A 14390-nucleotide genomic window follows, 5' to 3' on the forward strand; every position below is an offset into this window, starting at 1 on the left:
GGGGGCCTAATCTGCAATGCAAATGGAGAGAGCATGCTTCATTTCGAATGGGGGCTAGGAGAAATCTCCAACAACAGGGCAGAGGGATTAGCATTATACCAGGGCCTCACGCAGCTGCTAAAGTTAGGGATACGAAAAGCAGTGGTTTTTGGGGACTCAGCTATAATTATCAGGCTTATGGCGCAGAGACAGAGCACGCCGAATATCCTCCTCCAGCAAATAAACCACCGGAATCAAATCCTCCATGCCTCAATGGAAGAGATCGAATACTATCACATCTTACGGGGCTTGAACAAGGAGGCTGATAAGTATGCCAACAGGGCATGCGCGCGCTCCAAGGGCAGCCTGAGTTGTAATAACATCGTCTCTCTGCAGCCCTTACCATGAATTCACAACGGTTAGTTAACAACAGGTGTACCATAACTGACAGTAATAATGACATCAGACAAGAAGTCAGAGCCGATGACGGAACAGGTAAGGTAGGCAGGATTTGGATCAGCGACAAAATCAGAACATCGATTCATCACATGGAAATCAAGAGAAATCCAGCAGAGAATTGTCCTTGCAGTAAGATCTCATTTGCGGTTCAGGATACGCATTTGACTATCCAGTGGACTACTTTGAGCCATAGCCGGGCACTTTCCCGCCCTTGCAGTAAGATCTCATTTGCGGTTCAGGATACGCATTTGACCATCCAGTGGACTACTTTGAGCCATAGCCGGGCACTTTCCCGCCCTCACAGCATGCAGATCGTTCCTATTTATACCTCAGATGGCAGAAACACCCAAAACATTAAGAAAATCAGTCTCTCCAGGCATCAGAGCAATATAGTTCCCATTCAGCCCGGAGGAGTTGTTACTGTGACCAGCTGAAACATAACAACCCTGCGATAGTCGTGATTACAGTTTGCAGTAGGCTAAGAACTCAGAGAACCCGCGCCAAAGAAGCCAACAACGTAGACAGGGAACTTTCAGAGACAATGGCCCGTTCAGAAGACTGCTTCCACTGCAGAGACCTTCAGGCAGAGTTCGAGGAGCTGAGAGCGCAACAACGAGCACTGGAGGACCAAGTCCGAAGCCTGGAAACGCGAATGGAAGACCAGTTCAGAGTACTCAATGAGAAGTATCGGGCAGAGATCAATTTGTTCCTACACAGAGTCAATTCTCTACATGAACAATTCAACAATTTGTTCAACCGGTGCAATCATGCAGAAGAATCGATAGTAGTCCTCAAGTTCATGATGGACAAAAAGTTTAAGGAAACCCCTTCTTCCTCCAGTGCAAAACAGAATGATCCGGACCCAAACCCAGATGAGTCCACAGCAAGGAAGATCATCCATATAGATATAGACTAATTATGTTTTGTAGCTGTAAATTTTGGTGCTTGCAATATGTAAGGATTTACAGTAGTATAAGAAGTCTTAGAGGCAGGAAAATCAGAACAAGGAACAAGGAATGGACCATTTTTGTAATTCCTTGGATCCATGAAGTTCAGGAAATACTGTATGTTTTTTCAGATTATAATATAGCAACCGAAGTTTGTCTAAAAAAATAAACTTCAATTTAATATTAATTTAAATAAAATACAAATAAATTAGTTTCTAAAAATTAGATATTAAAATATTAAAATATACAAATAAAAAATTATATTAATAAATTTAGGATTTAATTTTTTAAACCAGTAAAGAGCCACAATTTAATATCATAATTTAAATAATAGATCAATTGGTTTTTTTATTCATCTCACAAAATTTATGAATATGTAATATTATGAAAAATCACATATTTTTCTTTCATATTATAATGGATGACCAAACAATATTATAATCTATGAAAACGTTTCATATAACAAAGATTAAAGAACATTAACACAATAAGATTAAAGAACATTAACACAATTTTTTACCGCCACCTTTTTATATATTATTGTTTTATATTTTAAGAAATAATTAAAGAATAGTTGATTTATATTTTAAGGAATGATAAAAAAAATATAATCTATGAAAATGTTTAATATAACAATGATTTTTTATTTTTAATTATTGTTTATTGTCTAGCATAATTTCAAGCCACCATCCTTTTACTATAAAGTAAAATTTATAACCAACTTGCTCATTTAGATTTCCTCGCAAGTGTAAACAAGTATTACAAATTAATGTGATCAACTCCAACCTTAAAAACATTTTGTGTAACCTAAAAATGCACCGGCCTTATATTTTCACATTGCCCATTTTGCCCATTATCTGAGAGATCTAAGATGAAGGTTTTCATATCCCATATGTGAGGGACGAATGTAGCAAATTGGTTTCATCGAGTTTGTTTTTGAGGCTCAAGGAATTAATATTATTAATGTAATTATAAGTATTAATAAACTTAAATTTAATATTAATTTAAATAAAATAAAAATAAATTAGTTTCTAAAAATTAAATATTAAAATATACAAATAAAAAATTATATTAATAAATTTAGGATTTAATTTAGTTTAATATCATAATTTAAATAATAGATCAATTGATTTTTTTTATTCATTTCACAAAATTTATGAATATGTAATATTATGAAAAATCACATATTTTTCTTTGATATTATAATGAATGATCAAACAATATTATAATCTATGAAAAAGTTTTATATAACAAAGATTAAAAAACATTAACACAAATTTTGACCACCGTCTTTTTATATATTATTGTTTTATATTTTAAAAAATAATTAAAGAATAATTCAAATTTAAGCTTCTGTGATCCATAATTTGTTAATTCATGAAAATTTTCGGAGAAAATCACATAGAGAATATTTGGTCGACGCGTTTCCAACCGGCCAGTGTGGTTCATCGTCCTAAAGATAAAGATACCAGCCAGGACGATGAACCACAACTGGTTCGAAACACGACCAAATATTCTCTAACACGACCAAATATTCTCTAGTGGTTCATCGTCCTAAAGATCAAATATTGTCCTAAAGATACCAGCCAGGACGATGAACCACACTGGCTGGTTCGAAACACGACCAAATATTCTCTGACGATGAACCACACTGGCTGGTTCGAAACACGACCAAATATTCTCTGACGATGAACCACACTGGCTGGTTCGAAACACGACCAAATATTCTCTATGACGATGAACCACACTGGCTGGTTCGAAACACGACCAAATATTCTCTATGTGATTTTCTCCGAAAATTTTCATGAATTAAAGAATAATTGTTTTATATTTTAGGGAATGATAAAAAAAATATAATCTATGAAAATGTTTAATATAACAATGATTAATTTTTTTTAATTATTGTTTATTGTCGAGCATAATTTCAAGCCACCATCCTTTTACTATAAAGTAAAATTTATAACCAACTTGCTCATTTAGATTTCCTGGCAAACTGTAAACAAGTATTACAAATTAATGTGATCAAATCCAACCTTAAAAACATTTTGTGTAACCTAAAAATGCACTGGCCTTATATTTTCACATTGTCCATTTGTTCCAACCCGCCACAACAATTGTGATTGATTTTACAATCATGTTCACTGTAAATTTTATTTTATTGTACAAATTTTATTGTTGTACAATCTGTTGAAATGGTGTATAAATCCGAGAGATCTAAGATGAAGGTTTTCATATCCCATATGTGAAGGACAAATGTAGCAAATTGGTTTCATCGAGTTTGTTTTTGAGGCTCAAAAGAAAATTTTCTGGTTGAGGCTCAATCAATTTTCCCTTGATTGTATTCTAACCCTACCGTGCTGCACCATTTGTAAAATCAATTTATTTGTAAAAATCAAATTAATCAAATATCAATCTATTTGTGAAAATCAAATCAATCAAATATAAATCAAATTGTGAAACTCATCCTCTTTACTGCTTCTTTGGCCTTTGTTATTAATTATCAAATTTTGATATTTATATTCATATTATTATTAATGCAATTATAAGTATTAATAAACTTAAATTTAATATTAATTTAAATGAAATACAAATAAATTAGTTTCTAAAAATTAAATATTAAAAAAAAAAAATTTCTTTAAAATACAAAAAAAAAAAAAAAAAAATTTCCTTTACCTTTGTTATTAATGATCAAATTTTGATATTTATATTCATATCATTATTAATATTATCAATATAATTTTAAGTATTAATAAACTTAAATTTAATATTAATTTAAATAAAATATAAATTAATTAATTTCAAAAATTCAATATTAAAATATACAAATATAAAATTATATTAATAAATATAAAATTTATTTTTTTAAACTAATAAAAAACCACTATTTAATATCATAATTTAAATAATAGATCAATTGGTTTTTTTTATTCATCTCACAAAATTTATGAATATGTAATATCATGAAGAATCAAATATTTTTCTTTCATATTATAATACATTTCCGAGTTTGCAAACACCAAATTCCTGGTGTTTTCATTTGTAAGAAGCGTTGCATCAGAGGTCAACAGACCCTTATTCTTTATAATACCGTCATAGTACACATTGTCGAGGGTGTTCGGTGTTACATCCTCCATGGCCACGGTCCTCTTGCTGTTGCGTTCACTCCCTATGGGGCACTGGGCCTTCAGTACCTGAGCATACACAGGATCAAGAGATGGGTCCGTCGGGTGAGTTTTGTTGAAATTGTAGAGCCTGTACATGAAAGAAGAGCACTGCGACTATCCAATGGTGTGTTCTTCAAAGATCATATAAAAAACAAGTATAAGATTCATAAAAACATACATTACATATTCAATTCTCAGGCAATGGGTGGAGATTTGGATAGAATTAAACAACCTCCACATAGTTTTGTCCGAAAATTTATCTTGGTTTGAAGGTCGAATACATAACATTGCATGCATTTATTTACCAGAAAGTATGACCATATCTTCTTGGGATAAACCTTTGAATGCGAAACTTTGTGTAAGTTATTCTACATTGAAAAACGGGGGAGGTAAATTCGTCAGAGTTTCTGGAGCATGTGAAATTCTTCCATCTCTTCTCCCAGCAGGAACTTTCCAACTCAGAGGAGATCCCGCTAAAGATGCCTGTATTTACAAAATTCAATTAAGTATTTATGAGAATTGAATCCTTGATTTCTTAATAAAAAATGTATTTTAACACAAATACTTTACTTAGGAAACTCAACAAATTTTCGAAACTGAACTTATCTCATAAATAAATAAAAAGAGAGAAAAATTATCTAATGATATAAAAATAAGAAGAAAAAAAGTACCAGGATTGCGCTATATCTAGCTGCAAATGCGAGGATAAAGTACGAGGATTCCGCTATATTTAGCCACAAATGCGAGGATATCCGCACAAGAAACTGTTTTGGGACAGATGGCTTCTATTTTTTAATCCCTGGTTTTTCAGCGCTCCATGGAGAGCCCATGGCATCGACAAGTATTTGAGGAAGAAACGTTGCAGAAAATGGGATATTCGTGCAAGAAATAATGTGAAATAGTGTGGACAGCATACCATTAACTGATTGTAACGGATCAACGGATTTATATCGGTTTTTCCAATCTGATGGCGGTCACTATTTCCATCGTCTAACATCGGAATCAAAGGCTGACAAAGTTACAGCTGTCATGGGAGGGGAGTTTGTTTCAAATTTGAATATTAATTATGATAATTAAATTAAAATTTGAAAAACCTATTAAATTTCGAAAACCGTTTTACACTTTACGTACTTCGAGAAATAGCGAACAATAATTTTCCAGAACACAGACATAGTGTTTTCACTAAACATAATAGACATACGAACCATATAAATTCATTTGGCCAATATATTAGATTGAAAGTTACGCCTGAATATTAAAAAAAACTCATTTTATTTATAAATATTAAAAAAAATACATATTTTTATATCATTTATTTCATGGATAAAAATATTAACATGATGGAAAGATCATAAACCAAATGATATATAGATTTGCAATCCATTATATAGTGGGATTTCCATGACAACAGTCTAACATAAATATGTTTCAACCAAAAATACAAAAGCATTGCCATAATATTGTCATTGTAAGGATAATGGTAAGACTGAAAACTTTTTGTTGTTATTAATTTCAAAAACTAAAATGTAGATGAACTTTGGTCATTTGATGTAGAGGTGTGTGTCATTTCTAGTTATATTTGTATTGATAAGCAATTTAGATATGCTTCGTCTCAATCTCCTATAAGCAATTTCATTTGGCACCAAATCATCTTTGATACTCTCCAACATCCTTACAACAACTGTCATAGTTGGTCTTTTTTCTGAGAATCTTTTGAACAAAGCAAACCAACATGTAGCAAAGATAGTAGACATTTGTATACTTTTTTTTTCATTAAGTTCATCTCCACACACCTCACTAAAAAGGATACATAATGATACTAACCTCATCAGGGATGTCTCCTTGTAATTTGTTGTTTCCTCAAACTAATCTTTCTAAAATTTTAAGGTTTCTTAAAGATGGAATACTACCATCTAAATAATTTCCAAATAAATTTAGATAGGTTAGGCTGCTAAGATTTCTTATATATAGAGGGATGTTTCCTTCTATCAAGTTGTTTGCTAATGTCAAGTAAGACAAATTAGTAGAAAGTTTCCCTATGGCAAGGGCCCAGACACCAGCTACTGTATTATCAAACACCAGCGAGATGTAATTATGGGTGTAGAAAGTTTGGGCATGGTAAAAATGAGGCGTAATTATTGGTGCCCTGGTGAGTCTAGGCATATCACACAAGAAAACATAATTATTATTTATGTTAAATTGATTTCTCTTTCCACATCTGATGACTGCTTTATGATATTAAAATCTATTTTATCTTTTAATAATTATGTATAATCATTAGGCCATGTAATTTGGGCGTGGTGAAGACGAGGCAGAGGCAGAGGAATAGGAGTAATTACTAGCAATTGCCCTAAAAAGTGCAAAAAGAGGCCGATAGATTTTTTAAATTAGAAAAATAGTATGGAAATTGGAAAAATGATAAAAAAATGCATTTATAGATATGTATTCAGCTCATAAAAATGAAGGACCCCCATAACAAAAATGAAGGCCAGGATGAGTTTGGCTAGTAATTGAAGGGTGAAATAATCACAAATATTCAAACTAAGAATATTAAATAATCACAAATTCTCAATTGCATAAATAGTATGAAAATTGGAAAAATGATAAAAAAATGCATTTATAGATATGTATTCAGCTCATAAAAATGAAGGACCCCCATAACAAAAATGAAGGCCAGGATGAGTTTGGCTAGTAATTGAAGGGTGAAATAATCACAAATATTCAAACTAAGAATATTAAATAATTACAAATTCTCAATCACAAATATTCAAACTAAGAATATTAAATAATCACAAATTCTCAATTGCATAAATAGTATGAAAATTGGAAAAATGGTAAAAAAATGCATTTATAGATATGTATTCAGCTCATAAAAATGAAGGACCCCCATAACAAAAATGAAGGCGAGGATGAGTTTGGCTAGTAATTGAAGGGTGAAATAATCACAAATATTCAAACTAAAAATATTAAATAATTACAAATTCTCAATTGCATTACCCTCAGATCAATGAAACACCAATTTCATTAAGACAATAGATTTTTTAAATTAAAAGAATAGTATGAAAATTGAAAAAATGGTACAAAAAATGCATTATAGATATGTATATCATATGTATTCAGCCCATAAAAATGAAGGACCCCATAACAGAAATGAAGGCCAAGACGAGTTCCGCCAGTAACTGAAGGGTGAAATAATCACAAATATTCAAACTAAGAATATTAAATAATTGCATTACCGTCAGATCAATGAAACACCAATTTATTTAAGACAACGATGTCTCCTCGTATGAGGATCTTTATTATCTTCACGAGTAAGACACTTTATTGACAAGCCACGGGAACACGAGTGGACAACTTTTTCCAAATTCGGATTGAGAATATTCATCGACAACGATGATTTTGCACGAGCAAGGATGATTCTCTGTACATATACATACGTTCATGTAGTTCTGCAGTGCGCTGAGCTCCTAGGGAAGTTGAAAGTCCATGAAGTGGGCGAAGGCCACTCGGGCGTGGCGAAGCTTAGGTGCCAACGCAAAAGCTGAATCCGTAGGCCTCTCCCCAGCTATATATGGTCCCTGTATATAATTTCGTTCAACATTCATGAACACTAATCCAATGCAAAACGAGTCAAATATGTCCAAAATCCGTGAGGTTTGAGCTACAAATTCCCCATTATTTAAGATACCCAAAACAAGAACTGTCCAACTGGTCTATATGATCAAAATTTCATGTACAATGAAATCACAAACTGGTGTTTGTGGTCAACTTCGCTTTCCCAGTAAAATGAGGTCAGAGAAAACCTTAGGAACCATATTTTTGTTGTAAATGTAGAAACTTTGATAAATTTCTAAAATTAAGTTGTAATTTGTGTTTACAACTTTTCTAAAATTAAGTTGTTCTTAAATATAACCATCAGTTTTAATGAACCTTCTGCAAAATTCAGATTATCTAACAAACCGACAATATTAGGCAAAGTTATATTAAATTTGTAAAAGACCATTTGATACTCTCCAAACCCTATCGAAAAGTTCATACATTCAAATATAGTGTAAAGTTTAACCACTTTGTGAGACAATTCATTAATAGTAAAAGAAACTGATGAAAATGCTGTAAATTCGTATTATGTACTGACAAACGGAGGCGAAGAAGATCAAATTTATAAAAAGCATCAAGATTTCACTATATTTATTAGGTATTTTATTGATATTTTGTAGTGCAAATTGGGGTGTAAGTGGGTTGATCCCAGCAGATTAGATAAAGAAGTTGTAAGTTTCTGCATATATAGAGTTACCATTGGTATAAGTATTGAAAGCAATCTTTTTCTGTTGGCACCAAAATGCTACATGCACATGGAATGTCTTCGGCCACAACCACCCTGTCACGATTTATTGCCTCACCTGTTACGAGAGGGGTGAAGGGATTCACATTTTACACTAACCTCAATTTTCCATTAGTTTAGCACATAGCTCATTCCTATTCAAATTGAAGGGATTCACATTTTACACTAACCTCAATTTTCCATTAGTTTAGCACATAGCTCATTCCTATTCAAATTCATGTCCCTCCCTCGGATGAACTTTCCTGAAATGGCTCTACAAATTCATAGTCATTATAGGTTAGTGCTCAGTACCGTGTCTACCCAGCCAAGAAAGATGAATAAATTCGATATATTATTATTTGTTCTATCTATAGAAATGAACAAAATAGAAGCAACGAGTAGATTCAGAGAGGTGCTAGACTCTCCTTTCCCTGGCAATGGCAATTTTGACTACAAAGATGCCCTCTCAAAGAGCATTACATTCTTCGAGGGGCAGCAGTGCAGAGGAGGAGCATTATATTATTATGTTTTCTATGTAGCACTCCTAGCAGCTTTTGCATTATCAAATCCTCAATTGGGTCTATGCTATTGGTCTGGTTTCCGAGTGACAGACCAATAGAAACATTTGGTAATGTATGCTCATGTTTTTAATCATAATATAAATATTCTGATTTCACAAAAAACAATATAGATCATCTTAAAACAGACCAAAACCCTGGAAGGAAGAGTTTCGGGATCAAAATTCCCATCAATCATCTAGAGCTCCAACGTGAAACAGAATTCTTACTAAATTTGAAGAATAATTTCTGCCAAAAGAAGTTGAATTTATCTACTTACTCAAAAATATAATAGTCAAATATATTGGCTCTACCTTGTGAGAAGATGTTTGTTAGGTATGCCATTGCAGTTAAACGTGACAACAAGCACACACGGGAGGTGTGCACTAACTATCATCCCGAACTAACAAGTTTTTGATTGATACGGTAAAATTTGGGCGGAAATGATGTGTTAGTCATAGTTCCATGAAGAACTGAAGTTTTGCAACAAATCCCTCTAAAGTTGCCAAAATCCGAGGATACAAAGTGTCAGAGTTCACAATTCAGTACTATGATTGATATTTTGACAATCTGGGTTCATTTTATAAACCTAATTCTACAACCGCTCAATCAATCAAAATATGATGGTTATTTTGCAGAAACACGGTTCGAGTGGCTTTTGGGGATCCAATTTCAACACACGGGACAACAAGAAGCTTTATAAAATTCTACCATCTGAAAAGCTAACAGAGCCGAACTTCTCAGTCGACGCACTTTGCAAGATTTCTTTCTGAACGAGATTAACAACAACTCCACGGTTGCAAACCTAAATTTATACCGATTTTGTCACTAATTTTTGTAGCGGACAGTTCGACTCGTTCAAATAGAAAATTTTGATTCATGACTGAAAGAAAAATAGACCCACACAGATACCGAAAAAATGAGGCTCCAAACGCGTGCGCAGATTCCTATGCTGTGGCAAATTCCAATATATTTACCCTAAATAAGAGTCTTTATACAAAAACCCGTCAGTGAGGTCGAATGTAGCATGAGCAAATTGACCAGAACAGAAAAAAAGAATCCGCGAATTCTTAATTTCTTTACCTAACAAAAAATTCAAAAACACTACTGGATATTCGTTCTTAGAAATAAACCTAAATCTACGAACAAACAGAACCTACGGATTATTGCAGTGTACATCAAGACCACAACGTTCAAGAAAATTTTCTACGAATGTGCTTAACAGATTGCCTTTCCCTAGAGCTTTCTTTCAGCAGATGATTCCCCAAATACTAAACACAGAAATGCTCACGCACCAACATTTGAACCAAATATTATCAAATTAATCCGAATTGGAGAAACTAAAGCTGTTACTGCAACTTAACTAAATACAATGAATTCTGTCAATTTTCCTTCAGCAAGAACGTGTTCTTTAAACATTAAAAACATGCATATCTGAAGCAGACGAGAATTACCTGAATTGAGAGGGTTAAAAGGTAATGGCAACTGATCTCTACGCTTTTCCTTGAAACGTTGATCTCTACGCTTTGCCTTTAAAGCGAGGCGATTGTGGCATGCAATGCAAACTCAGCTTCTTCAGAAAAGTCTCCGCACCATACCAGCAGCTTCTTGGGCAATTATTCGAATTCGCATGCCTTTCGAAGAGTAGTGGTTGGAGCGTGACTCCATCTGTACTGTCTCCTTGTCAGTAGGCTCTTCTAATGGAAAAACTACTCAAATACAAACTAATAGAAGAACTTCTCTCTTATCTTTCAAGAAACCATACCTATACCTACTGCCTGCGCGCACTGTATGTATATGCTCGGCTCTTCCCCGCTAGAATAAGGCTCTTGCTCACTGCTCGAATGCATCGAATTAGGCTTCTGTGTTAGGGGTAAGGTTGTGCGTGTTTCAAGATCTCCGCAGCTGAAGTGACTGGATTTTGAGAGAGAAGGGCAATTTACCATCTCTGCATTGAGAGGAAGGAATCCATCGGTTTTTGGCGCCCATAACACAAATGGATATCATTATGCATGAAGGATGAAGACCATAACATAAATACCTATGAAGGATGAAGACCGTAACAGAAATTCCTACCATTTCGTCTGAAGGATGATGAAGAGCATGACGAGACAGGATGATGAAGAGCATGACGAGACGGGTGGCGCTAAAAACCTGAAAATGCGTTACAGATGTCAGTGGAAAGCAGACGGGTCGCGCTAAAAAAACTGTGCACAAATGTCAGACGGAGATCAAAAAGTGTAGACGGTCCAGGTGTCAACGTGAGATTGAAAAGGACGACGAAAGTCTGTTTCAATAGGAAAGGCCTATCGGCCTAATAATTATATATGTAGGTTTACACGAAAGAAAGAATTTATATTTGTATAAACAATGTATATTACACAATGAGTTTAGAATGATTATATAAAATAAAAATCATTAGAAATATGACCTTTGCCATCATCAAAAATACACAACAAACTAACATCCAACGCCAACAAATCCTCTCTCAACTTCAACGAGTTTTTTTCACATATACTCTTCACATTCCTTAAAATTTAGGAACACTAACCATGTTTCATCATACAATTTCATGGAAAGATAACTCCAATACTATTCTCCATATATACTTGTTCATTTTAAAATATGTGTACCCAAATCTATGATCTTCAACTTTTACATTAATAACATAAACAACAACACTTCCATGAAACATCTTAGAATTTTTAAATTTATTTTTTAAATGATTATTTGATATGGTGAGCGAAAGGAGACCGAAGTTGAGATACATCACGAAAACAAATACCCAAAAAAACCCTGACCACATGAATGGAGCGTAGCTTTCTGAGATGCTTCCACCTAAAAGTTCAAGTTGAGAATAAAAACAAATTATCAACCAGGAAGTCATGATATGAAAAACATGCCAAAGAAATTTGACTCGTTCCATTTAAAGTTCAAGACTCGTTCCATGAAAAGCATGCCAAAGAAATTTGACTCTACTTTCTAGACTCGTTCCATTTAAAGTTCAAGTTCCGAATAAAAGCAAATTAGCCGTCTTTCGTTGAAACCTAACGCCTACGACTGCTGTTAAGTTTCAACTGCTCACCGCCTACATATATGCACACGCCTCTCGCTTGACTCAACCCGAGGACGCTGGAGTTCACTGCTGCAGAAGAAGAAATAGAAGCAGCAAGTAGGTATAGCTTTGAGTTTTGGTGTTTTCAGATGGAGATGTCACAGACGGTGGTGAAGGACGCTCCCGGCTTCCTTAAAATATACGCCGATGGCTCCATTTCGCGTTATGAGCAGCCACTTATGGCTGCGTCGGAGCTAGTACCGGTGAAGGGCGCCAGGTCGAAGGACATCGTCATTGACGCCGCCACGGGCGTCTGGGTTCGCCTCTTTCTGCCGGATGACGTGCTCCACGGCCAGAAACTGCCGCTGCTTTTCTACTTCCACGGGGGTGGATTCAGCCGCGGCTCCACTGGCTGGAAAATCTTTCATTCATTCCTGAGTGACGTGGCCACGACGGCCCGAGTGCTGGTAATCTCCGTCGAATACCGTCTGACGCCCGAGCATCGCCTCCCCGCTGCTTACGACGACTGCTGCCATGTGTCAACGTGAGATTGAAAAGGACGACGAAAGTCTGTTTCAATAGGAAAGGCCTATCGGCCTAATTAAATGTAAAACCGAGACCCAAAAGTTTCGTCATGGTGGAAAATGAGCAGAGCCGTCTTAAATATAAAACGGAGACCAGGAAGTTATGAAAAAAAAATGTGGCGAAAAAAGTTATTTTATTTATGTATTAGACTATGCTAATTATTTATTTATATAAAAATGTAATTACATAATTTTCTAATTGAATTTCTTAGTTAATTGCACTATACACACTAAATTATTATATTATATTTTATATAAGTAAATTAAAATGTTTAAATTTGATTAATTTTACTTTTAAAAGTTTTTAATTTTAATTTAATTTTTTTATGTTTATAATTTTATTTCATTATTGTAGTTATAATTTTATGAACATGATAATTAACATTAACAACTTATGTTGTTTTTTTTTAAGAGATTATAGTTTCAAATCCAAAAGATCAAATAGTAGTTACTAAGAGTATCTTGTTACTTACATAAGTATCTTATTAATTCTAATTGTTTATAAATTAAATATTTAAATTTTATATTAATATATTAAATTTATGAGTTTTTTTTACGAGAGTTTACTTACTAAGCTTGCTAAGATGTCAAGTAAATGCCATTGCAAATCTCGAGTTGTTTACTCAAACTTCTTGTTGGGAGAGGCCAAATTCACCTAAGGGTTATAGTAGTTGTGATGTAAATTCCATTATCAAACACATATAAATTAATTTATTTTGTTATTATTTCCTCATTTTTAATATAAAAAAAATATTTATTAAAAAAATTAAATCTAAAATTAGTATAATATCATTGAATTTGAAATTTTCACATTATATTTTTTAAATGATAATATATTATAAACAATTAGTGGATAGAGGTATTATTGAAATGTTCAGCTAGAACAGATGTTTTGGAGCAATTATGTTTTATGTCATCACAATGCTCTTGGATTCTAGTTTTGATCGATACAAATGGATATGATCAATCAAAACTAGAATCCAAGAGCACTTTGTTGACATAAAACATAATCGCTCCAAAACATCTGCTCTAGTTGAACATTCCAATAATACCAAACATCAAATTTGTATTGAAAACACCCGCATCCTAGCTAAAATTGATCATTATTTTCATAGAAAAATTAGAGAAGCTATAGAAATTAATAAACATCCTAATAATCTTAATAGAAACTTAGGATGGAACATTAGTGAAAATTTGATTCTCGCATTAACATCCAAAACAATCTCCTTCCCTCCCTCCACTTGAGACCTTTAATTTATTATTAATAATAAACATGATTGATTATATATATATATATATATATATATATATATATATATATATA

At 33.4% G+C, this 14390-nt stretch overlaps 1 protein-coding gene across 1 annotated transcript; it reads left to right on the plus strand.

Annotated features, from left to right (window-relative positions):
* The first annotated feature begins 12631 nt into the window (after nucleotides 1–12631).
* On the plus strand, nucleotides 12632–13030 carry LOC149244393 (putative carboxylesterase 6). Its single transcript, XM_089371532.1, has one exon. The coding sequence runs from the start codon at nucleotides 12632–12634 to the stop codon at nucleotides 13028–13030; it is 399 nt and encodes a 132-aa protein (XP_089227658.1).
* The last annotated feature ends 1360 nt before the right edge of the window (nucleotides 13031–14390 follow it).

Source organism: Pinus tabuliformis, chromosome 8, assembly GCF_031772625.1.
Source record: "Pinus tabuliformis cultivar Carrire ecotype Pingquan chromosome 8, CPIR1, whole genome shotgun sequence".
In the NCBI taxonomy this organism is placed as follows: domain Eukaryota; kingdom Viridiplantae; phylum Streptophyta; class Pinopsida; order Pinales; family Pinaceae; genus Pinus; species Pinus tabuliformis.

Bases quoted from the DNA above. Each gene is read 5' to 3' on its own strand.
- LOC149244393 (XM_089371532.1), top strand. From the start codon at position 12,632: ATGGAGATGTCACAGACGGTGGTGAAGGACGCTCCCGGCTTCCTTAAA.